At 40.9% G+C, this 24,441-nt stretch overlaps 1 protein-coding gene across 2 annotated transcripts in view; it reads left to right on the top strand.

Annotated features, from left to right (window-relative positions):
* Nucleotides 1–24,441, top strand: part of LOC148011682 (heparan-alpha-glucosaminide N-acetyltransferase-like protein (DUF1624)) — a 352,978-nt gene that overhangs the window by 248,426 nt on the left and 80,111 nt on the right. For both annotated transcript variants that reach the window (XM_087670955.1, XM_087670954.1), the window contains exon 8: nt 7,745–7,836. In XM_087670955.1, coding sequence (XP_087527081.1) covers nt 7,745–7,836 — 92 coding nt within the window. The remainder of the gene's footprint in view (nt 1–7,744; nt 7,837–24,441) is intronic.

Genomic DNA, 24,441 nt, shown 5'->3' with positions numbered 1-24,441 from the left:
TGTGAAGCCGTCAGTATCCACCTACGGGCCTGATGGCGAAGCCACCTTAGCTCCGAAACACGTACAAACTGCCACCTAATGCCCAAAGTCGTGGCAGCGCAAGCACTGCCCTGGTTGCCGAGTCACAATGACCTGCTGTCTAAAGGAGTGCCCGCCTGCCTCAATCTCTAGGAACTGTGGGATACTCTTGACCTCTTTCACAGCCACCCGTACCTTGGGGACTCCTACCGCTGTCATTGCATCCACGAAAGACGCGGGAAGGACAGTGCCGAAGAGCCGACCAAAGTCTTCCACCAACTGGCAATACTCTATCCCCATGCCAGGGAAAGAAGGGTGACCTAGTGCCGGAGAAATCTGTTGTGGAGTGCAAACGCCTCCACAATAAAGCCAGTGGACCAAGGGACCATGTATATGACCCCCTTCGTGGACGCATATGGTGAACTGGTGAGTAGCTCGCAAGCTGCGTCTGCCGAACTGAGCCGGACCATGAAGATCCCTTGGCCCATTAGGACCGCCTCCACGATCTATGCTGTGCCGATGCACAACGTGGAGTGAAGCTAGTCCCGAAGTTGGGCCTTGGCTGGGGAATGTCCTACTACCTGACCATAAATCGCTATCTCCTTTAGCTCCAATTCCTTAGCTCGGACGGCTAAGAGCTACTCCTCAGAGAGGACGACACACAAGGTGTTTGACTAGGGGGGCACTCACTGAGTGTGCTGGCGTCTAACCAGAGGTTTCCATTGCACGTCCCTTCTGCGAGAACTACCAATCACATTGTGGTGCTACCTGAGGGGGGGGGAAGTTGCTGCAGATCGAGGGAGCAACTTGAAAAGTGGGGGATCAATGGCGAGGGGGAGAGACCGTTGCTGTTTTGACACACTGCAGACAGGTACAGCGGGGGGGGGAGATGTCTCACTTGGGAGAACAGGCGGGGGGGAGCGGCCAGGCGGAAGGGAAGAAACAAGGTGAGCACTTTATCTATATTGTAGACATTTTGGCCTCTTAGCTTGCATTTATGTTTAATAGGGCATTGGCAAAGGGATTCCCAAACGAGTTGACGATGCATACCTTTGTCCCTATCCATGAGTCTAAAGATCCTCTAGATCTAGACAATCATCAGACCATTATGTTGGGCCACACATTGGCTAAGATACATTGAGTATTGATTGAGAGTTGCAGTATAGACTAGATTCAGATGGGGTTTCCCTACACCAGATCACATCTTTACCTTGAGAGAGATGGTTGAGCAAGCGAAAGCTAGGAAGAAGAGTTTCTATTGCTACTGTGTGAACTTTCACAAAGCATTTGATATAACTTGATGAGACCAATTACTAAAGGTCTACAAACACTTGGGATGCCACCAAATATGATTTGGGGCATCTATGCACTATTGCTTTTATCCTTTATGTCCAACAGCCATATTTTTAGTCATGTGCTAAAGATCCACTTTCACATTAGAAACAAAAAATAATTTTTAATAATTGGCCTTCGTTTTTAGCATTAAGGCAACCAACTTGACAAGGATTCTAAAGAGCGGGACTTAAACCCAACACCTTATGGCATGAGCTGATGTATGATGGGGTAATGAGTTGAGTCAGATGCTTAGGACACCTTTTAGATGTGGAATTTAACACCATTGGTACGAAGTAGGATTGTCCTCTCTCCCCTACACTCTTTGGACTCTACATCAATGAGATAGAGGACCACATCACATGAGGTGTGGAGATGAGGCAGACATAGCAAGTAAATCGATCTCTAGTATGCTTTACATTGATGATATTGTCTTGGCCATTGAGTCATAGGAGGGTCTACAGTGTTATCTTATACTCTATATGACCTCTACACACAACAAGGATCAACCATGAATATTGGGAGAACCAAGATCCGGACATTTCACATATCAGTTCCAGTACGAAGGAGATTAGTCTTTATTCTAGGAGAGGGATAGATGAGACACTAGACTCGTATATCTACTTAGTGGTTATATTTACCAAATCTGCTAGGAGGTTCACCATATCATAGGTGACCAGAATGACTAACACAAGGATATGCAACACAGCCCATGCTGAAGAGAGAGTGCCATTGGTCTCAGTTCCACAAGTCTAGCACAGGGAGATGGTTGTTTGATACACGTCATACTAGCCATGATGTATGCAGCACTTGTCTGGACCCCTGGTTTGGCTACACCTTTATGGATGTAGATTGAGAGGCCACAGATTATCATGCTCTCAGAGATGATTAGCAGCAAACCACTAGCATACTTTTCATGAGCAAGGTGTCTCTTCTGCATCAGCCAAATTCCCATGCTAACCAAGATCCATCAGTAGCTGACATCTCTTCTTTGCTGGTCCGCATGGTTTATATGAGGATGTGCTCCTTTCTACTTCGGTACAGGATTTTCTTCTCAATCAACAGCCTCTTTATCTTTGATAGACAGTTGGTGTATATTGTTTCATGGTGTCCAATGGCAGATTTCCAATGTTTTCTCAAGCAGGCATATCCAGTATGCGTTGGGCACCCTTGCACAATAAGCATTAGGCGGAACACAATATTACTAAGGCTTTCCAATGGACCTTTTGGCAATGCTTGTGGGATAGCTGGAGGTTGCTGAGGAAGCCATACTTCTTATGACTACTCACACATGGATACTTGGCTGTTGGAAGTTGACTGGTCCAGATGCAAGAGGATGGAATCTGCAAGCACTACCCACTAGAGCCCTTTGAAACTCCAAAGCATTTCCTCTGATCTTGTGAGGTAGCACAATTGGTGCAGAGAGGAGCCTGCTGTGTTCTCCATCGAGTGGTGTCTAGCCTAGGGTATATATCTTAGGGGGCCATCTCCTAGTAGGCAGTTAGCCAGGGTCACCACTTACTGTATGAGGCTGAGATGCATGATGCTTTTTTTGTCATTGAGGCAAGTTCTTGTGCAATGGTCAGGTTAGAGGCACTACCCATCCGTCAAGTACTGGAGCCTACAGCACAGAGATCGGAGGTGTGGGGGATTATTGGGAGCCTCACAATGTGGCACATTTGGAAGACATGTTAGTAGGTTTCGAGCGGCAAGTGTCTGTCCACATCTGCAACTTTGGCAAAGCTCTAGAACTCAATCATCCACTCCCTCCGTAGCCACTGGGATTAGGTGCAAGGCGTCAAGCTTGTAAGGAGCTTCAGCATCACTTCTTACATACTTGGGTGGCCATGATCTATTTTTCCTAGTGCAAACAGGGAACCCCAAGTCCAGTACTCTCCTTCTTCGTGGCTTCTATCTCCCATCCCTATCCCTCCCCCCTCCCCTCCTGACCACCTTGAGAGGCTTGCATATGTGATTCTAGTATGACTTTGTGTCTGGTCCAACTAGTTTGTTGAGCACATGCACTTCATTGTAAAATCTTTCGAGTAATATAACTAGCTACATTTTTCTTGGGAAAAAAGAGGTTGAAAAAGATAAAAGGCCCTTCCAGGTGTTGGAGAGGATCAATGATATTACTTATAGGTTGAAGTTGCCTCCACACAAGTGGATACACAATGCCTTAATGTCAGCTTGTTGAGGCCTTTCCATAGTCATGTGCTAGAGGATATACCTACTGAAATTCAACCAGAGGTTGCGAAGCTGGATGAGATATTGGTAGTAGAGCAGATTTTGGCACAAAAAGAGAGAAAGATCAGATGTATAGTTTCCAAAAGATACTTGGTAAAGTTTCAAAATTACTCACCAACGGATACTAAGTGGATGGAAGATGATCACTTGACAAACCATTCTCAATTGTTGCAGCTTTACCTCAAGGCTTTTCAATTAGAGCCTACTTTGGATTCGAGCTGAGTCAGGTTCAGCCAAGCAAGGATCCAGAGCATTGCGTGTGCTCAAGGGGTAGGTAGCACTTCCACTCCACCAATGATGGACGACTCTCACATATAGTGGATCTCATATTTATTCAACATGCATCCAAGGTACCGTGGTAATAGTATCAACATAAGGTAAAACAAACAAAAATGCAACTTCAATGGTTTGGTGGGTGGTGGGGGTGTTTTTTGGGTTTTCTTCATGTGTGTGGGTTGGTGGGAGGGGAGAGAGCAGGGATTATGAACATTAAAAATTTAATGTTTTTTATAATAATAGCTTCATAGTGGCCAGTTTATGTAAAAGTAAATTAGTTAGATAGAAAACATAAATTAAAAACTATTAACATAAAACAAAACAATATTAGTAACAAAGAAACAATAAACATGTTATTATCAACATGACAATTTTTTATAATAATAGCTTCATAGTGACCAGTTTATGTAAAACTAAATTGGTTAGATAGAAAAAATAAATTAAAAACTATTAACATTAAAAAAACAATATTAGTAACAAAGAACTATAAACACGTTACTATCAACATGACATAAAACAAAATAAAACACAACTTTAGGTTTGGTTTTTTTTTTGTTTTTTGGGTTTTCTTCATGTGTGTGTGTTGGTGGGAGGGGAGGGAGCGGGGATTATAAACATTAAAAAGTTAATTTTTTTTATAATAATAGCTTCATAGTGACCAATTTATGTAAAACTAAATTGGTTAGATAGAAAAAATAAATTAAAAATTATTAACATTTAAAAAAATAATATTAGTAACAAAGAACTATAAACATGTTATTATCAACATGATGTAAAACAAAATAAAACACAACTTTAGGCTTTTTTCTTTTTTTTTTGGGAGGGGGGGATATAAACATGAATTTAAAAAAATATTTATGAACATAATATTCAACACATTATTATCAACATAAAATGCAATAAGATAAATATATGAACACACTGGATAAAATGGAAACTATACATTTACATAAGTTAGCATCATCTTGCAGCAATGTATGACCATCAAAGTGTGATTATCAATTGCCAGTTTTCAATAGATGATCATCAATTGTCAGTGCTATTCAACTGGTTCTGTGGACAGTAGTATGTTTTATGAATGCCATTGATAGTTCAACCATGGTTTATACTCAATTTCAACTTTTCTATGGTTGTCCAGCCAAAATAGTTGAGGTATGCTAATGAGAAATTTAATAACACTTGATGTTGGAAATTGAATTTAGAAGGCTGCCACTTGGCAAAACTTGCCCATGCAAGTGAAGAAGGCTATTTGGAGGCTGGGAAAGAAAAGAGAGGGCATTTTGAGTTGGATCGGACTCAAAGGAGGTTGTACCAGCAGGCATCAGCCATTAGGGAGCATTTATGAGCCATCTAGAGCTGCCAAGAACCAAGCAACAGTAGCCAAAGGGCTCCAAGAACTAGATGGCAGTAATAGGACAGCAAGTGACAGCATATGGTGGGTCTTTGGCTGTAAATGACTGTTGTTTGGCCTGATACAGCAGAGCAGCAATTGAATTTTACTTAGTTCTCATGATAAAACTCAACATTTTCTTTTTTTTTCGTAAAAGGTAATTATATTAATTACGAAAAAAATACAAGATTACAGGATTACAAGATACATGATGACACAAAGCCAACATGTGAAGAGGTTTTCTCTTTCTCTCTCTCTCTCTTTTTTCTGATTACAAGATACACGAGGGCCCTAGGCCAACGTGTGGGGAAGCCCCGTAGTAATGCACTGAAAAGGATACACCAATCATGGCAACGACCCAGAGGCAATTGCCATATGCCACGGATGCAAGTCCTCCCGAGGGAGCAAGTCGGAGTGTCGGATGATATCTAGCTGCCAATGCAAGAGCCCTTTAAGCCTGGCAATATGTCGGGGTACATTAGAGGCCGAATCAAAGAGAAAAGCATTGCGTGTGGTCCAAATGTGCCAGCATCCCCAATATCTGAAAAAGTGAAATAAGATCTTCTCATGCAACTGTGTCGGTGCGGGATACTTCGGGCGCAAAACTCAACATTTTCTCTCTCCTCAGCATTCTCTCTCCTTAACAATTTTCAGCAGGTTCAGCCATGAGAGGTGGAGATTTTGATGAATCTTTGTTTTAAACCCTAACTTACAATAAAAATTAGGGTTTGATAGCCACCTCAGAAAATGTGCTCAAAATTCAAGGCATAGAGGCTTGAGTTTCAGTCATTGAAATCAAGGATTTCAAGAGATTCAAGTGCCCATTCAGCTAGCAAACATTTGGGGGTGAATTTGTCACTCAAGGAGCTCAATTTAAGGCCAATCCCGAGTGAACCAAGGGACAAATTGGTTTGGACACTTGTTGGTCATTTATGATAACAAGAGGCTCCTGGATCAGCAAAGGAGATTAAAGAATCTCAATCTAGTCCATCCATTTGCAATAAAGGATAAAGAAATACTGCAAGGGGTGCCAACTTTGGGGCCAATAGGCTAACCATTGTCCAAGATTAAGATGGTTAATTTTGCATTTCAGTTTGTGTGCATTAATTGCTTGCTTTAATTATTGATTAATCAGGTTATTACCACCCTCTCTGAGGAGGAAGGCTGGTTTCAGATACTTCACTACTTAGTGTCACCTTGACTCTAGAAAGTAGCCTAATTCCATGAGGATGAGGTTTTCTCACATTCAAGTTGCTTGACTAGACTTATAAGGATATAGAATGTGATAACTTTTACATGATGGCACAACTAGGTTTGAGGACTTTAATAGATGTCATTCCTTGTCATTTTCGGGTTTGCTCTTCTAGTGTATCTGTCAATACTTTCGAGTTCCTTGGGGTCCCTTTGCCTACACTACAGCATGCATCCTCATCATTGGACTCGGCTTTTGTGCACATGGATGGTGTTTTGAAATGATCAGCCAATCAGGTTTATCATAAGATGGTTGAGGGTAAGAGAGGGGTGAGTAGGAAAGCAAATAAATCTGGTCTTCCAGGGATATTAAAGCTAGATCGCAAGGTCAATTGCTTCAACTGTAAAGGTGTAAACTTCCCTACCAGGAGAAAGCTCTATCTGCAGGCTTCTTATCGAGGGTCCCACTATAAGGGATATATCAAGATATCATGAGATCTCCCATCGTAGATGTGTTCTGTACAATATGTGATGCGACTTTTGCTCATCTCTTCATTTCCTACTGAGTTGCTGGACAGACCTGCAATTTCATATCTGGAGTACAGAGGACTTTTGTGATACATCAGCATGCAGTCCTCCATTCTTGGGTTTTGGCAAAGATGGTATCCATGGCCACTTTATAGCTGAAGCATACCCGTCTTTTTGGGTTTTAGTGTTGGATTGGTATTTGGCACATTTGGGGGGCATATAATGCATCCATTATTTATTGAACTTGAGATATCCATGGACATTTGGGACACATTTGAGGACTATTATTGTGGTAAGTCAGTTCCATGATTTCTACAGTTTGGTCCTCAAATAGGTGGTTGCTGCATGGATGGAGATCATCTGTTCCTCCCCAATCACACCTACTTCATGATTCTTTTCTGCAGTAGTTGTAGCCTTGTGGCTTCTTGTGTTGTTTGTAGCCTTGTTGCTTTTCGTGCTGTTTGCAGCCTTGTGGCTTTTTTGTGTTGTTTTCTACTTTCAGTCCACTTGGGCACCTAGAAGGCATTGTAAATATCTCTATTTTCTTAAATTCAGAATCCTTCACGAAGACACACACACATCTTTTGGCTTGACATATGAATTGTTAAGATTTTCTGGCTGGCCAGAAGGCCTGCTTCATGTGAGTTGTTACCATTCTTTTTGGTTGGCCTGAAGGCCTGATGCAAATATTTGTATGAAGTAATTTAAGCTTCTTCTCAAAGAAAGAAAAAAAGAGAGATCTTTAATGAACTGTGGATGCAGGAATGCAGTACCCTATCTCCTGGTTATGGGCCTCTCCCTGGAAATGCCCCAAATTGGTGTTCAGCTCCGTTTGATCCTGAAGGTCTTCTTAGGTAAATGTGGTACATTTGCCTTATCACAATGAAAGCAGGAAGACCTTCAATTCTGCATTTGGGTTATGGGTATAACAGGAAAGAGTGTGAAGAGTTGATGGCACATAAATGGGTTTAATGCAGCCTATCGTTTATTGCAAGGGACAAGTAGCAACTGGCAAGTTAGATTCCCAAAGAATTTTCAGGGATGACATTATGCAGTAACGAAAATAGTTGAAGGAAACTTTTAGTGACATGATTATGCACTATCAAAAATAGTTTTTGTATTACTGAAAATCAAGGATCATTCAGGTTTAATAGTGAGCACCTACATATGTATAATGTTAAGACATGCACTGTCTTGTAAGTTCTACTCAGCACCGATTAATAGACCAGATTGCTCACTGTGCGTATAAAATGAACTTGCAGTTTTCAAGCAGCATTCTCCAAAATGGTATATAAGTATGGGCCATCACTTTCTTGAAATCACTTGCCTTGATAGCCCACCTTGAGAAGTGGGGTTTAATTTTCGTTTTTAACCTTCCAAGATGCTAGTGAATAAGAGCATTTTCTCTAGCGAATAATTGTCAATGGACTTGACCTACATAAATGTCAATGACATTGAGCAAGGAACCAGATGAAGGCTGCAAGGGTGGATGAGTAATAAACCATGTTATTGAACTGAACTAAGAATATACAAATGAATAAGAAAAAAGGCATGTTTCACGTTTTGGAAGATAGAAAGTAGCTTTTTGACTTGAGCAAATAATAGAAGATGCTGAAGTTATGTTTCTTATTGTAAATTGGGGGTGCTATCTAGTAAAGAGATGTTGCCTACTTTTGTTCATACAAAGGGTCAAAGAGCGATTTTTGGGCAAGAAGCATGAATTAAACCTCTTTTGAGGATCTAGTGGTTCATAAAGCTCTCTTTTAAGAGAAGGGGTGAAGTAACAAAAGGAAGGGGGACCCCAAACTGTACAATTAACACATCTCAGGATGCTCTAATTGGAATGGGAGCAAGAATCCATGGATATAAGTCCAACTGGGCCTGCCATCTTGCACAGTAAAGACCATGCTGCCTCCATCTGCTAAGGCAATTTGATGTAGCTCATGTGAATGCCTAGATGTCTCCATAACTTATGTGATTTTATGCTGATATTGTGCTTTTTCCCCAATGAGCATGGTGAAGCTGACTTCTTTCATGTTGTGTTTGATATTGCAACTGAAGTACAAGAAGTAAAAGAGTATTCAAACTCAAACTGGTAAATTAAATGAATGCAGTTGGAATCTGCACCCACCCAGCAGTGCCTGCATTTCAGCCACCTCAAGCCTAGCAGCACTCCTTTGTCCAAGCTTTCATGGCACCCTTTTCTTCCTCCACAGCAGCTTCTTCTTACAATGGCTTCTTTTCTTCACTCCCTCATGCAAGCCTCCTCTTTTTCCACCTCTTTGATCTGGCCTTCCCAATAAGGATCAGATTCAGCCCAGCAAGGCACAAATGTGCATGCAATCTAATACACTTCAGCCCATCAAACTGAAGGAAGGAGCAAGACTCGTGAGATAGGAGCTGGTCCTCCACCATCACCAAGGGACTTTAGTTAAGTCCCTTGTGCACCCTCGACCAATGTTTTCCTACTTGTCTACTTTGCTCCAGGTACAAAGCTTGCCCTCAAGGATAGAGTGATGGCCCTCAAGGCATTATCTTTGTCTTATTGGTCAGTTGGAGATTGCCTCATCTTCACACCTTAAAAGGCTCCATCCAGGCAGCTCTCTCCATCACTCCAACCAAGGTTTCTTGAGGGGCGCTCTGATGCTTCAAGGTACAATTTGGCTCACCTGACTATATGCAGCCAGTACTTGACACCACCCCACTTGATATCAGGTCGTCAATGGCTTATTTCAACAAGTGGATCATGGGTAGAGACTATTTCTTTCTAAGAGATGGCATTGTTGTCATCATCTCTTTCCTTGGCCTTGATGAGTACTCCACTCCTTTCTTTTGTGAGATTGGTAGCACATTTGGCCATGTTATCCAAAGAGACATGACCTCTGTTGGTGTGGCCTTGAAGGGTACCCCTTGATACCCATCTATTAGGGTCGTTGTTACTACTATTTCATGCCCTTCATTAGACGATTAGGATTCCTTTTTTTTTTTGGAGTCTTCTTGTTATCACCTATCACAAGACATGAAATTTTGATGCTTTGCTTAGCATTTGATTAGTATTAATCAAATGTGCAAATGTGAAGTGCACATGTGAGGTGCATGTTTGTGTAAGTCAATTATTTCACATTGGCAGGCCAAGGACTCTAAAAAGTAAGTGGTTGCCAAAGGAAAAAGTTGTAACAATTTGTACTTGACTGGTACTAGGTGGTACCTGGTGACAAATTTTGGCCTAGATCACTTTATTAACCATTAATGTCAATTGGTGACATTAGGAACTAGGCATCAATTAATTAATTAATGTTATTTCAAGGACTAATAAATGCTCGAGTATGCTTGGGTGACAATTTGGCATAACCAATTTAATTATTGGCTAGTCTAATTTTTTTTCTAGGCACAAATTGATTATTAATGTAATTTTCAAATTTAATATTCTGAAAATTAGTTTAATAAGGTTGAAAATTGCTAGAAAATGAATAACGAAGGATGCCACTTAGCAAAACTTCCTATTCAAAGTTTGGAAAGGTTAAATTGGGCTAAAGCAAATAAGAAAAACTCTTTTTTGCAAGTAGGAGCTATTGGGATCAGGTATTCCATTGCTACTGCCCGCTTTTGGGGCTGTTTCCCAGCCATTCAAGACCATCTTGGTGAAAGCGACTGCATGTTCTTGACCTTGGGAAGCTATGATTTCTGCTGATGCACTTTCTCGTGAAGATTACAGCCTCTAATGCTGTAGGTGAATCCATTTGGGGCTAAAAAACAAGAAGAGCAACTCAATTTCACCAATTTCTCATGACTAGTCTCTTCATTTTCACACTCTACAAATTCTTCTCTTTGTGGAAATTAGTGTTTAATAACCACCTTGGGAAGTGTGTTCAAAATGCAAGCCCCGGGACTTAGAGTTTAACAGCTGAAATTTGGAATTTCAGAGAATTCTAAGAGGCTAGCCAACCAACATCAAATTTGGGGCTGAATTTATCATCCAAGGAGCAAGATGAAGATCAATCCCCTATTGGATCAAGGGGCAAATGAGACTGAAGGCTTGCTTGTCATTTAGAACAACAAGAGGCATTTGGATTAGTGGAGGAGATTGAAGGAATGTAAGTGTACTCCAACAAATTGCAATGTAATCTAAAGAAATACTGCAAGAGGCGCCAATTTCGGGGCCAACAAGGTGTCCAATATTCAAGAATTAATCGATAACATTTCAATTTCAGTTTATGTGAATTTAGTGCTTGCTGTAATTAGTCTTTAGTCACGTCATTACCACCCTTTCCCATGAGGAAGGTTGGTTGCATGGTTCCAATGTTGGGATTCCATCAACTCCCTTGAATTGGTGAGCCCATGGCACCTAATTGGAAATCAAAGGCACTGCTTAAGTGCTGAAATTGTTGTCAGCTGAGCATTATAGCAAGAAATATATTCATATAGAGAGAAGGGATTGAGTAGTGATGATGCTTCGTGGACTAAAAATTCACAAAATGAAAGGTAAAATGCATTGGCTGACCTTGGACAAGACTCGTAGCATGGGGGGCAAGCTGAAAATGTTGATGTTGGCCAAAATGCAGGTCCTTCTAGGCCTCTTGATGCTGATGATCACCAAGAAAGTGAAGAATATGATGACAAGAACTGATATGTTTCCTCAATTGGCAAAGGATCCTCAATTTGGTTGGTTTTTAACCTTATCGAAGAAGTAAAGCAAGGGCAAAAAGAAGAAGTCATGCTCTACAACTTTGGGACAACATGTACCAAAGGAAATGCCAAGAGTGTCTCATGATGCACCCAATGTTGTTAATGAGCAAATATAGTTGGTTCTGCTAAGACAATCAAGGCAAATGCAAGGCCAACTTGGAAATGCCAATCCAATGCAATATGGATAGCAAGGTATACATGCCAATATACGCCATCCTTCCAATCAATGGTTGAAAATACTTCATCCATGGGAATGCATGAACCGAATGTTCATAGTACGCAACCACCATGCAAGGAATGCAAGGCCAAATGTATTTCGGAATGGCAAGTGGAATGCAGAATCCAATGTATAATAATGTTGTCATGATACCTAGGTGCCATGTTTGTTAAGGCATCTATGCAACCTGCTATATTTATGGCATATGGGATAGCAGCTGGTTATGTAAATGTATCATTTAATGCTGGTCAAAATGTCAGAACAGCAACTGCATCCTTTTTGTAGCCACTTACCTATGACAATTTGGCACCGATAGGCAAAGCAAAGGATTACAATGGTGGAAAAGGAGTGAAGTTTGAAGTGTTTAGTGGAACACAAGATAGATTGAAAGTGTTGACTCATTCAATAATTGACATTAGCTATATTGAGAAGGAAACTTCATGGAGTCTTCAAAAATTGAAAAGGCAGATACTTTTCTGAAAGGGAATGCATTGCAGTGGTGGTCTATCATCTTGATGTAAGGAAAAGAACCATCATCATGGGTTCGGTTTAAGAAAATGTTTGCTTCTACAATGTTGACAAGTACTTTTGTAGTGGATGTAATGACCACATGACATTAATTTAATGCATCGCAATGCAAGAATTTAGAGCAATACAATAAGAAGTTTTGGGAGGTGTTGCTGCCCATTACTTCTTGTGGTCTTGTCCACCTTTCCAAGCAAATTGAGAAGTATTGTTGTGGGCTACCTAAAGAGATTCAAGATTTTTGCATAAAAACCACTATGACCAGCATGTCACAACTCATTGAGACAGCATGTATTGCAAAAGTTTGGCTATGTGGAAAGTCTTTAGGCTTTCAAGGTGATGGGAAAATGTCACCAAAGCAAACTTTCAAGGCTGAAAAGAAGGGCAGATCTGCAAATAGGTTCTGAAAGGAGCAAAAACAACAAGGAAGAACTTGGAAAAGTGTTGCTCAGTGTAGCAAACTTATGGCTACAAATAAATGCTTCATTTGTGAGCAGGAGGGACACATGGCTAGGAGCTATCCTAATAAACAGCCAAAAGATAAGGCTGAAAATAAAGAGGGTACGAAGGATAAGAGGACCAAACCATCAACTAGACTGGCGCTTGACATAGTCAATTGATCAGCCCAATGATGTGCTATTGAGCATTGTAGAGCATGGGGAAAATTTAAAGACCAACATGCATTGATATTCTTTGACAATGGAGCAAGAGTGAATTTTCGCTCCATTGACTTGGCAACCCATCTAGGTATCAAAGAGGATGAGATGGGACTCATGGAAGAAATTGGAATAGCATGCGAAGGCCATTCAAATCTTATCACACCTATGAGAAGAAGGCAGGATCGAACCTCAGCACAGAAATCAGTAGACAGTATGAGAGTGAAGCACGACACCCAATGCAATAGACTGAAAGAGTGTAAGCTGAAAATACAAGGTACAACCCTTAAACCTTAGGGTTGTAGTAGGGGGTATTCACATCCGAACACGATAAGTGCCCGTAAGTGTGTGTCATAAGCACATACGAAATAATACCATAAGTCTTGGGGAAAAAACCTCTCCTACCGAGAGTAAAAAGTGCCCCAATGTCCTACTGATCACCGACACTCCTATGTGAGCATAGGCGTAAGTGAAATACCTAACAAACCCCCTTGGAGTGAAGAGTGATCAAGAGTACAAGGATCATCCGCCACCAAAGGAGATCAAATTTAAAGCATTGCGAAATGCTTCAAATTTGTCACGAGAAAGAGCTTTGGTGAAAATGTCTGCCACATTACTGGTGGTAGGACAATAGACAAGGCTAATATCACCTGCATGTAGCCTCTCTCTGACAAAGTGATAATGTATCCCAATGTGTTTCATGCGTGCATGAAACACTGGGTTCCGTGCCACTGCAATGGCACTTTGACTGTCAGTGAACAAACAAGAAGGCTCCATAACAGATACATCCAGATCAGCTAGCAAGCGTCTAATCCATACGCATTCAACTATGGTAGTGAAAGCTGCCTTGTATTCAGCTTCATATGACGATGTGGCAATAATGGATTGTTTCTTACTAAGCCAAGATATGCAAGATAAGCCAAGAAAGAACAATTGCCACTAGTAGAGTGACGTGAATCATAATCACCAGCCTAATCAGAATCATTGTAAGCATGTAACTGCAGTGGTCCCCCCTTGGCATAAAGCAATCCAAGAGATCTAGTACCCTACAAGTAACAAAAGACATGCTTAACAGCTTGCCAATGTGACATGGGTGGCTGATGCATATATTTGCTCAAGGCTGAAACTGCAAACTGTATGTCCGGCCTAGTGTTGCATAGGTAAATAAGGCATCCAACTACTGGAGCATATGTGTGTATATCAAACAAATCATTGTCATCATGTAATGACAGCTTAAGTCCAGGTTCCATTGGTGTACAGACTGGCTTGCAATCCTATAAGCCAAACTCCTCAAGAAGTTTACCAATGTATCTTGATTGTGATAAACCAATACCTCTAGCATCATGTATGAACTGAATGCCCAAGTAATAATGCAAAGACCCCAAGTTTGACATGTCAAAAGTTTGCTGCAAATTCTGTTTGAATGCTGAAATCTGATCAGCATGTGTCCCTGTAAGCAAGAGATCATCAACATATAGACAAATGATCAGCATGGATCCCCCCTCTTTACATACATAAAGGGTAGACTTAGATGAGATGTTTATGAACCCTTGGCTAAGCAAGAAAGCATCTATTTTTGCATACCAAGCTCTAGGAGCTTGTTTCAAACCATATAAGCTTGTTTCAGCTTGCAAACCAAGTGTTTTGAGCCTTCAACTGCAAAACCAATGGGCTGTTGTACATATACTTCCTCATGAAGTTCCCCATGTAAAAAGGCAGCTTTAATATCTAACTAATGCACAGTCCATCCATAATGAGCAGCCAAAGCAACCATAGACCTGATGGTCGTCATGCGGGAAGTAGGAGCAAATGTCTCCTCATAGTCAATGCCTTTCTTATGTGCATAGCCTTTAGCTACAGGCCTTGCCTTATATTTGTCAATGGATCAATCTGCATTCCGTTTCAGCTTGTAGACCCATTTTGTTCCAATGGCTTTCTTTCCAAATGGCAAAGACACTAAATCCCATGTTTGATTCTTAGTGATAGAATCCAATTCATCTTGCATTGCTACCATCCAATGCACACATTGTTGTGCATCCTCAAAACATTCAGGCTCATCATCAAGGGTGCTTGCTGTCACAACGAACTCCATAGTATGTACAGTATCATGCATACGAGCTTGCCTTCTAGTACGACCAACCATGGGTGCATCCAGATGACTATCTTTCATAGTCTGTAAATACCATTCAATCATTTGTCTTGCCTCCTGACTATGCATAAGCTCTTGCTGAATTTCAGTTTCAGCACTTTGCTGAATATTCAGATCAATCAATGGCTGATTTTCTGCATTTTCCAATGGAGTAGCTGGCTGAACATTGAGTTCACTTGCTGAAACTCCAGCTGAATTACCAATTGTAATGTGCAGCAGCCCTTCAAATACATCATGGGCAGCTTGATAGGTGTCTAAACCAGTCAAGGACAATTTTTATTTTTCATCAAATAGTACATCCCTATTGACAAACACCTTTTTAGAAACAGGATCATAGAGTCTATAGCCTTTTCTCTCACTACTATATCCCACAAAAATGCATTTGACAGCCTTGTTATCCAACTTTTTTCTGAGTACCTATGGAATTTGTGCATATGCAAGGCATCCAAAGGTACAAAAGTGTCCAACAAAAGGTTTTCGGCTGTTCCAAGCCTCAAAAGGTGTAATTTTCTTCAATGCTTTGGTGTGGCATCTGTTCTAAACATGGCAAGTACATATGACGGCTTCCATCCAAAAACTATGTGGCAAGCTCTTTGCTTTCAGCATATATCTGGCCATCTCCATGAGTGACCGATTCTTCCTCTCTGTAACCCCATTCTGCTGTGGAGTATAAGCAATAGTGGACTGATGGACAATGCCCTTCTGCTTCAAAAAGAATTCAGCATAGAGGATATGTATTCCCCCCCTCGGTCTGAACGGAGAATCTTAATTGTACAACCAAATTGATTTTCAACAAGTTTAATAAAAGCCAAGAATGCATCATGCACTTTTGACTTTTTGACCAAAGAGTAGACCCAACAAAAACGAGTAAAGTCATCGATAAAAGTCACAAAATAGTAACATCAGCCCAATGACTTTGTCTGCAAAGGCCCACATACATCTGAATGCACTAACTGCAACCTGGCTATTACTCTAAAAGCAACATCACGGGGAAATGAAAAACGATGCATTTTTCCCAAAATGCATCCTTTGCACAAGTGCTCAGGAGATCTCTCTAGTAGAGGTAATCCATCTAGCATCTGTGTACGCTATAAGAGCATCAAGTTGCCAAAGTTCACATGCCCCATCCTAGCATGCCATAACTCTGTCTATATCATAGCAGGAGTAAGAGGGGATACCAAGTACACTGAGACTGATCAACTAAAAGAGCATCCAACTCGTATAACCCATGACATAAAGTGCATGTCAAGACCAAAGTCATGTGTTCTTTGTCTCTCACCATGCATCTGTCATCATCAAATGTGACCTGCAATCCACAACGTGCCAAAGAAGAAATAGAGAGTAGATTCTTCTTTATGCCTGGCACAAATAAAGCGTCCTATAGGCAGAGAATAGAGCCATCAATGGTTGTAAGCACAATCTCCCCAATACCTCTAATAGGGTATGATGCATTGTTCGCACACTGTATAGACTTTCCAATTGGAGCTCCACCAACAAAAGCAAATAAATCTCTGTGAGATGTAATATGCCTAGAAGCACCACTGTCAAAAAACCAAGTGTCTGCATCCTTAGTAGAGCTAAATGCTCGATTAGCCCAAGAACTAACTGCATGTGTAAAAGCAATAGTTCCTGTCTGCAACAAAGGACGCTAACTCAATAGCAATGGAAGGAGCATCAGAAATAGACATCCCGGACTCCTTTTTCTTCTCCTTGGCTATGCACTTTCTACATTCAGTGATGTAGTGGCCTGGCTTCTTGCAATAATTGCATTTGTCCTTCTTGGCTTGCGTGCCCCCTTGTTTTTTAATACCCTATGAAGTACCTGAAGTTCCAGAGCTCTGCGGAGCATTCTTTACTTGGCTGCCCTTACCCTTTTGTCATGCCATAAAAGCCTGCTCAGAGGCTATGACATCCACACCATTGTTTCTTCTTTTTGGCTCCTCCTCTAGAAGCAGACAAACTAACTGAAGAAAAATGATTGGTTGTGTGGCAATCCTCATGGTGAGATTTCAGGCTGTATGAAAAGCCAAGTACAAAGGAGGTAATGAGTTCAAAGTGGTAGATATCATCTGTACATCCGAATAGTACTCATCAACATTCATGAGTTGCTCACGCAAGTCTTGAATTTTGTTCTCTCCTTTTGCTATCAAGCGACCTTTATTTTTCATATCCTCAACAAAGCATCCATGAGGATTAAATCTGACCTGCAAGCCCTGCTCAACCATTTGACTGACAGAAACTAGATTCTTGGTGATATTCGGGACATGAAATACATCGGACATGTATTTCTTTTTCCCATCCTGCATAGACAAGGGAATTTTTCCAATCTGCACAATAGGATGTGCAGTATCATCACCAGTCTCCACAAATCCTGGTTTCTCCATTTTCCTTGCATCCTCCATCCATTCTGCATGACCTGTCATGTGGTTTGATGCACCTGAGTCAACATACCATACATCATTGCTTTCTTCTGCACTTGTCACAGAATTGTTACATCCTGAATAGAATCACCTTCATCCATTTTCAATGTCTCTAGTTCTTTCTTTAAGAAAGAGATGCGAGTCTCATTCTTGCCTGCAAACAGCTACTTCCAAATTTAGCCAAGCTTCTCGTGAAGAAGTTGTTGAACAAATGTGGGGGATGATTGGCCACTAAAGTGCCAATGCAATCAGCGACAACGCTTGTGCATCCCGTGTATCCCTTGCTTTTTGAGCTACTGATCTTTGTGGAAGTGGCTGAAGTGGAGCAAGTTGAGGGGCCCATTGTGCACATCCTCCTGGAGGAGGAGTAGCTGGAGCCACAACTCCAGGCCTATCTTCTTCTCCACTCACATAATCCCAAAGATTTTTTGCCACAAATACATTCTTCATCACGAAGGACCAAAGTGAATAGTTATTTCCATCCAATCTGTCCTCCTTGGATACATACGTGAAGACATCTCCTCCCTGATTTGCCATGATAATCAATTACCAAAAGAGGCAAAAGAGCAATGTCGAAGCGGGACCAAACTAGAAATCTGAAATTTCCAGAAATTGCAAGAAATAGCTTTCAGCAATTATTATACAAAGGTGCACTCTGTCAAAACTGTCTTTAACGCACGCAATCCAAGGTGCAATCACTGTTCAGCAACACTGTATAAGCAAAATCCCCAAAATTTATTGCCTCAAATTTGTTCAAAACAGTCTATCAATGACTATAATTGCAATACATGTGCCAATGTCCTCAAAAAACATAAAAGCCCCAAATTCTCTTAAGAATGTGCCCAAAAATTTGCATCAACCGTGTCCCAGACACGTATCCTGATTTTTGTGTCTGCTTGCGTAGGAACCCCCTCTTCCAAAAATTTATTCTGGAATAAAATGATAATTTTTTTTAAAAAATACCTGACGTGGAGAGGGCGAACGCTGGTCAGATCACAGGCAGGCAGGGCAGTCGGGTTGTACTTTGCAGGCTACATGCAGATGGTGTCAGGTCAGAGGGGTGGTCAGTGTGGTGCTGACGGGCGGTGCAGACTGACAGCTAGGCCGGCAGTGCTGAGTAAGCGGCGACACTCTGACGATGGGCTGGCACTGACGGGTGGTTCTCAAGCGTGGAGCTGCAGAGTCGACGTTGCACACAGACGGGTGGCATTGGCCACAGGCAGGCGACGAAGCGCTCAGAAGGCGAGATTCAGGAGGCGCTTTGGACTGGACTGGCGGAAGCTAGCACTTCAGATGGGACTGGCGGGACGTTCTGTTGGCGCTTCAAACTAGACTGACGGGGCAGCTGGTGTGGCGTACAGCTGGCATGGAAAGAAGCAAGTCGAGCTACTGAGGATAAGGTGTTGTTGTGCAAAGCAGAGAAGTAGGGTGTCTTCTTCTGAAGATTGAGGCTGGACCTGAGCAAAGACTCCCGAATACTGAACGGAGCTAAGCTGAACAGGGCCTCAGCTGAACAGAGCCAAAGCTCTGATACCAAATGTGAGAAGAAGGCAAGATCGAAGCTCAGTACAGAAATCAGTAGACAGTATGAGAGTGAAGCACGACACCCAATGCAATAGACTGAAAGAGTGTAAGTTGAAAGTACAAGGACAACCCTTAAACCTTAGGGTTGTAGGGGGGTGTTCACACCCGAACACGATAAGTGCCCGTAAGTGTGTGTCATAAGCACATACGAAATAATACCATAATTTTGGGGGAAAAAACCTCTCCTACCGAGAGTAAAAAGTGCCCCAGTGTCCTACTGATCACCGACACTCCTACGTGAGCATAGGCGTAAGTGAAATACCCAACAACACCACTCATTGGTAAGCTTCATTTACACATTCAAATGTATGTGGAGAGTGAAGAGTTCTTTATTGCACCACTTAAGGGTTGTGATGTATTTCTTGGTATACCTTGGTGTCATCGTGTGCATGTAGCCATCGATCCCCATGACAAAGTAATGACCATTCAGCACAAGGGCAAAATCCATACTCTTGATCTAAAGCATAAAGGAGAGCGCAAGTCCCAATTGTATCTGCTTCCTGCTATTTCAAAAGCAATGAAAGTTTATATTTCATCGTACTTGGTCCTTTTTAAGGATGAAGATGATAATATATATGAAGGGGGTGTGTCTAAGTTGGATAAGGATTGCATAACGTTTCTAAAAATGTATGTTGATTGCTTTTCTCAATCATTGCTGAGGCAACAACCACTTGAACGGCCAGAGGATCATGGCATAGATTTGATCCCCGGTAGTAGCCCTCCAAATAAGCCACCATATATGGTGAGTGCAGCCTAGTAGGAGATAATGAGCCAAGTTAGTGAGCTATTAGAAAGAGGGTTGATGTAGCCCAACTCATCTCCTTTTTTCTCCCCAATGCTTTCAGTGCAAAAAAATGATGATTCATGGCATGTGTGCATTGATTGTCACCTTTGAATAGAATCACAATAAAGAATCAATTTCCAATTCCACGGATCGATGATATTTTGGATAGATTGCAAGGAGCAATCATATTCAGCCGCATTGATTTGAAAAGTGGATATCATCAAATGTGTATTAGGCCAAAGGATATACCTAAGACAGCTGTCAGGACATCTTTTGGATTGTATGATTTTTAGCTTAACCCTAAGTATTCCCTAGAAGTCAAAAAAGAGTTGAATAAAATGCTAGATGCCAAAATCATCATGCCTATAGAAAACTATGAATGGCTTTTACCTATTGTAATAGTTTCTCAAAAGTGTAGGAAGGTCCACATTTGTGTTGACTTTCACACTTTAAATAGGACCACTGTCAATGATGGATTTGCCCTACCTTATATTGATAGAGTATTAGAAGATGTGGATGGTCATGCTCTATAAAGGTTCATGGATGGCTTTAGTGGCTATAACGAGGTGAATATATATTCAAACAATCAGGCCAAAACTGCTTTTGTCACACAACCGGATACCTTCCAAGATAACAAGCTTACTTATCGAATGGAACACAGCTCCCAATACCTTTCAAGGCAATATGACAGTAGTATTCCAACTTTTCATCAGTTATTTTTTGATGATTTTTCTATTTTCTCAAGCAACAAGGGGTGACACTGATGGACACCTTGGAGATACACTTGTAACAACTTGAACAAGTGTGTTCGTACGCTATAGAGAAACTAGTCTCAGGCTTAATCCCGATAAGTGCCACCTCCTAGTAACAAAGAAAACCCTTCTTGGATATATTATCTCAACCAATGGCTTTGCCTCCAATTGAGATAAAATCATTGCAATCCTTCGAATTCCTAACCCAACATCAACTAAGGCAGTCTACTCATTCTTGTTCCACATGGCATATTACTATCACTTCATTGAAGTGCCACCCACATTGCCCACCCTCTTTTCCATCTCCTTAGAGACCCAATCCTACGTTGCTGAGAGCAATGGCAAGTGCTTTGATGCAAGAATTCTATGTTCTTCCAAGAGCGTGAGTCGATGAGATGAGGAGGATAGACTAGAGGAGTTGCATGTAAAGATGCAAGGACTTCTATGGGCAAATTCAAATGGCAATGGCATCTAATCCTCCAAAGACAAGCTTAAGAGGTTGAGTTTTTTGCTTTGAATGTAGTTTGATATGCCCACAATGTTCCAATGAAAGTCCCAAACAACTCATATTGCAAGCTCAAGAACACACCAAAAAACTCATATTCCAATTAAATCCTCACATCAAGATAGTGGAAGCTTAAGATTGCACCAAACAACTCATATTGCAAGCTCAAGAACACACCAAACAAGTGATATTCCAATTAAAGCCTCACATCAAGATAGTGCAAGGTCAAGAATACACCAAACTCATATTGACAAAATAGAGAGATACAAATATTGCCAACACAAGTCTACAACTATTGCCAACACAAGTCTACAACAAATCCTTAACAAACTCTACAAAACTATTTGCCCTCACACAACACACACCCGTGCCTCTACTGCAATCTCATATACTAAGAGAGTTTGGTAGACCATTGCTTTACTACAGTTGCCTTGTGGTAATGGCTTTGGGATCCATCATGACCTTGTAAAGTAAGTGGCTAAGCAATAACTATTATAGAGTAACCGCTCTATCAAGGCTATCAAGAGCAAGCACCTCTGCCAAAGCTACATGAGTCATTGGTTGGAAAGGTATCTTCTCGGATGAAGCTTAGGTCTCTAGTGATAAAGATAATTGAGGCTTCTAGTGAAATAAAAAATGCATTGTTTCCATGTTTTCTTCTATGATGTTGTTGGAGCTCAACCACAGGATAGTTACAGTTTGCTTTGGCTAGTCTTGCCTATCACTAGGTTTGTTGGAGTTGCGCTTAAGCAAGCTATATAACCTTTCTTAGTAGAGTGAATGCTATTGTGCATCATAGGAGAAATCTAAGTTTGGTCGCTCTTAGCAAGGGTCTTGATTCCTAACAAGGTGGTCTATCTTCATTGATCAATCTTCAATCTATCTCCATTACCTAAAGAAACTACTGTCATACAGTCTCTCTAGCATATCTTGTAATGACATGATTTGTAAAAGTTGTAAAATTCTTGTACAAAGAATAGATTTTAGATGACATCCTATCTAGGCTATCACATATGGGGTACTTGCCCAAGGAAAAGCAACCAAATCTTGTTTTAAGTAATCTCTTTTCTCACCTCAATTCTCTGAAGGTTGAGGGTGCAATGGGGTGTCTTATCCATGTGTCAAGCCCATGTATAGATTGTGCAATGGCTGTGAAACCAGCCTTCGGAGATAATGTAAAGGTCAATGATCATTAAATAACTTACACACATGAAATAAATCAGAAAATAAACAAAAGTCTCACTAAACAAGAGAGCTAGAATGCCCTTGCATGATAGACAACACACATCAAGCCCCAAGGTTGGCCTCCCATATGGTATGTCTTTATCATTACTCAAAGCTTGCATGAATCACAAGTGACTTATTGTCACAAACCAGCACTCTCTAAATGCTAGTGATTCTCATGTGCCTTGCTCTTTAATCAGACCAAATTTATCTCTTACGTAGTGTTGTCAATCGCTCTCACCAACCTTGCCCAAATGTGTGACAAATCAGTCCATTCACATTCTAATAAGTGTAATGCATAAGACTACATTATGTCCATAGTCCAATGACCTACATTATATCCATAGTCTAATGGCCTCCAAAAGTAACACTAAAGGTGCAAAATTAATCCCACACTATTGTGTGCTGCAAACAATGTATAAAATATGCAAATATCGGCTCCAAACTGATCCAATCTACTTTACAAAGCCTCAACTCTATTCGTGCATCAATCCCAATGCTTTGCACTCAACTTTGCATACTAATTCACCATCAAGTTGAGTAAATTCAGATCTGCATTACTGGCACAGCAAACCAGCATTCAATTCATGTCCTAAAACAAAGGGTAATTACTTTGATTAATGCAATATGCATTCCATTCGGTGCATTTCCCTAATTTTCTCATGTATTTCCGCTGATAGAATAGTTGTATTTAAGCCAATTCATGTGGTGCAAATGAACCACAAGTGCACAATGACCTGGTGACCTTAAATGTTTCCCTCCAATCAACTGTAGAGTGTTCAAAAATGCACATGAACACTTCAGCCTACCAAACCTAAAAATGGCAATCAGCATTTGAGCCCAATTTCATTGAGCATTTGACTAGACAATTTTCTTGCATAGTCTCAATGCATTTCACACTATTCCTCTCACAAACGGAGGGATTTCCCATGATGAGACTATATGAAAATCACTTTCTCCACAAGAGAGTTGTTTTGAAAGTGCTCAAGGCTTGAGATCTTAGAGGAGAAGAGAAGATCTCACCTGTAGTGTTGTAGTAACTTCTTTTGATGAGAATAAGGTCAAAAACAACATCATACATTGTTTTAAATCAAGTTACAAAGCTACCCAATGGATTTCCCACACCAAGAGAAGAAGATTGGCTATTGTCCACACCCCATTCATGCTATTAACTCATGTTCCATGGATGAAAACTACAATTTTTGCAGCAAAGAATAGAAGAATAATTGTCTCTAAGCTTGTGCTTGTCAAATGAGAGAGAAGGTAGTCTGAATAGCCAATATTATGTTTTCTAAGTGAATAACCAGCTACTCCTTAATCCAATCTCGTTTTTTATTAAGGGCTAACTGATGACTTTGTCATTAATGATAATCGAGCTACTTACTCGACCAACATTAAGCGAAGGTTCTACTCTATAACTTAAGTTGCTTATTGAAAGGAACTTTCAAATGATCATTAAACCTAAGGTGCAAACGTTCAATTAATGAAAGTTTCACATTGTATCTTTGTTTCTTTTGCCCTATCCTTGTACCACATAGCCTATACACTTGTCCATTGCATGCCTTCATGTAAAATCCTTCATTGTTGGTGCAATGAAACTAGCCTCCCTTCTCGGATAGGGTAGAAAAACCTAATCAAGCACTTAGTTACAATAATTAATTAAAGAGCATAAATTGAAATGCACACTTTACCTTAACATAGTGCATGATCGGGTCACCAAATGCATGAGCCATTTTTGGCAAACAGTTTTCAGCTCCATGGGGATGAATTTGGCTCCATCTACAGCATATCACCTCTAGACTGATAGTCAAACGGAGCGGGTCAACAAGTGGCTTGAAACTTACTTGAGGCATTTTTGCACGATGTCCAGCATGTATGGGATTCATGGCTGTACTTGCTTGAATTTGCTTACAACAACTCCACTCATTCTAGCATTGGACTATTCCCCTTTGAGGCT

Source organism: Lygodium microphyllum, chromosome 28, assembly GCF_053477565.2.
Source record: "Lygodium microphyllum isolate KBCC chromosome 28, Lygodium_microphyllum_v1.1.10, whole genome shotgun sequence".
Classification (NCBI taxonomy): domain Eukaryota; kingdom Viridiplantae; phylum Streptophyta; class Polypodiopsida; order Schizaeales; family Lygodiaceae; genus Lygodium; species Lygodium microphyllum.
Note: the sequence above shows the minus strand (reverse complement) of the source record. Positions and strands in the feature narration are given on the sequence as shown.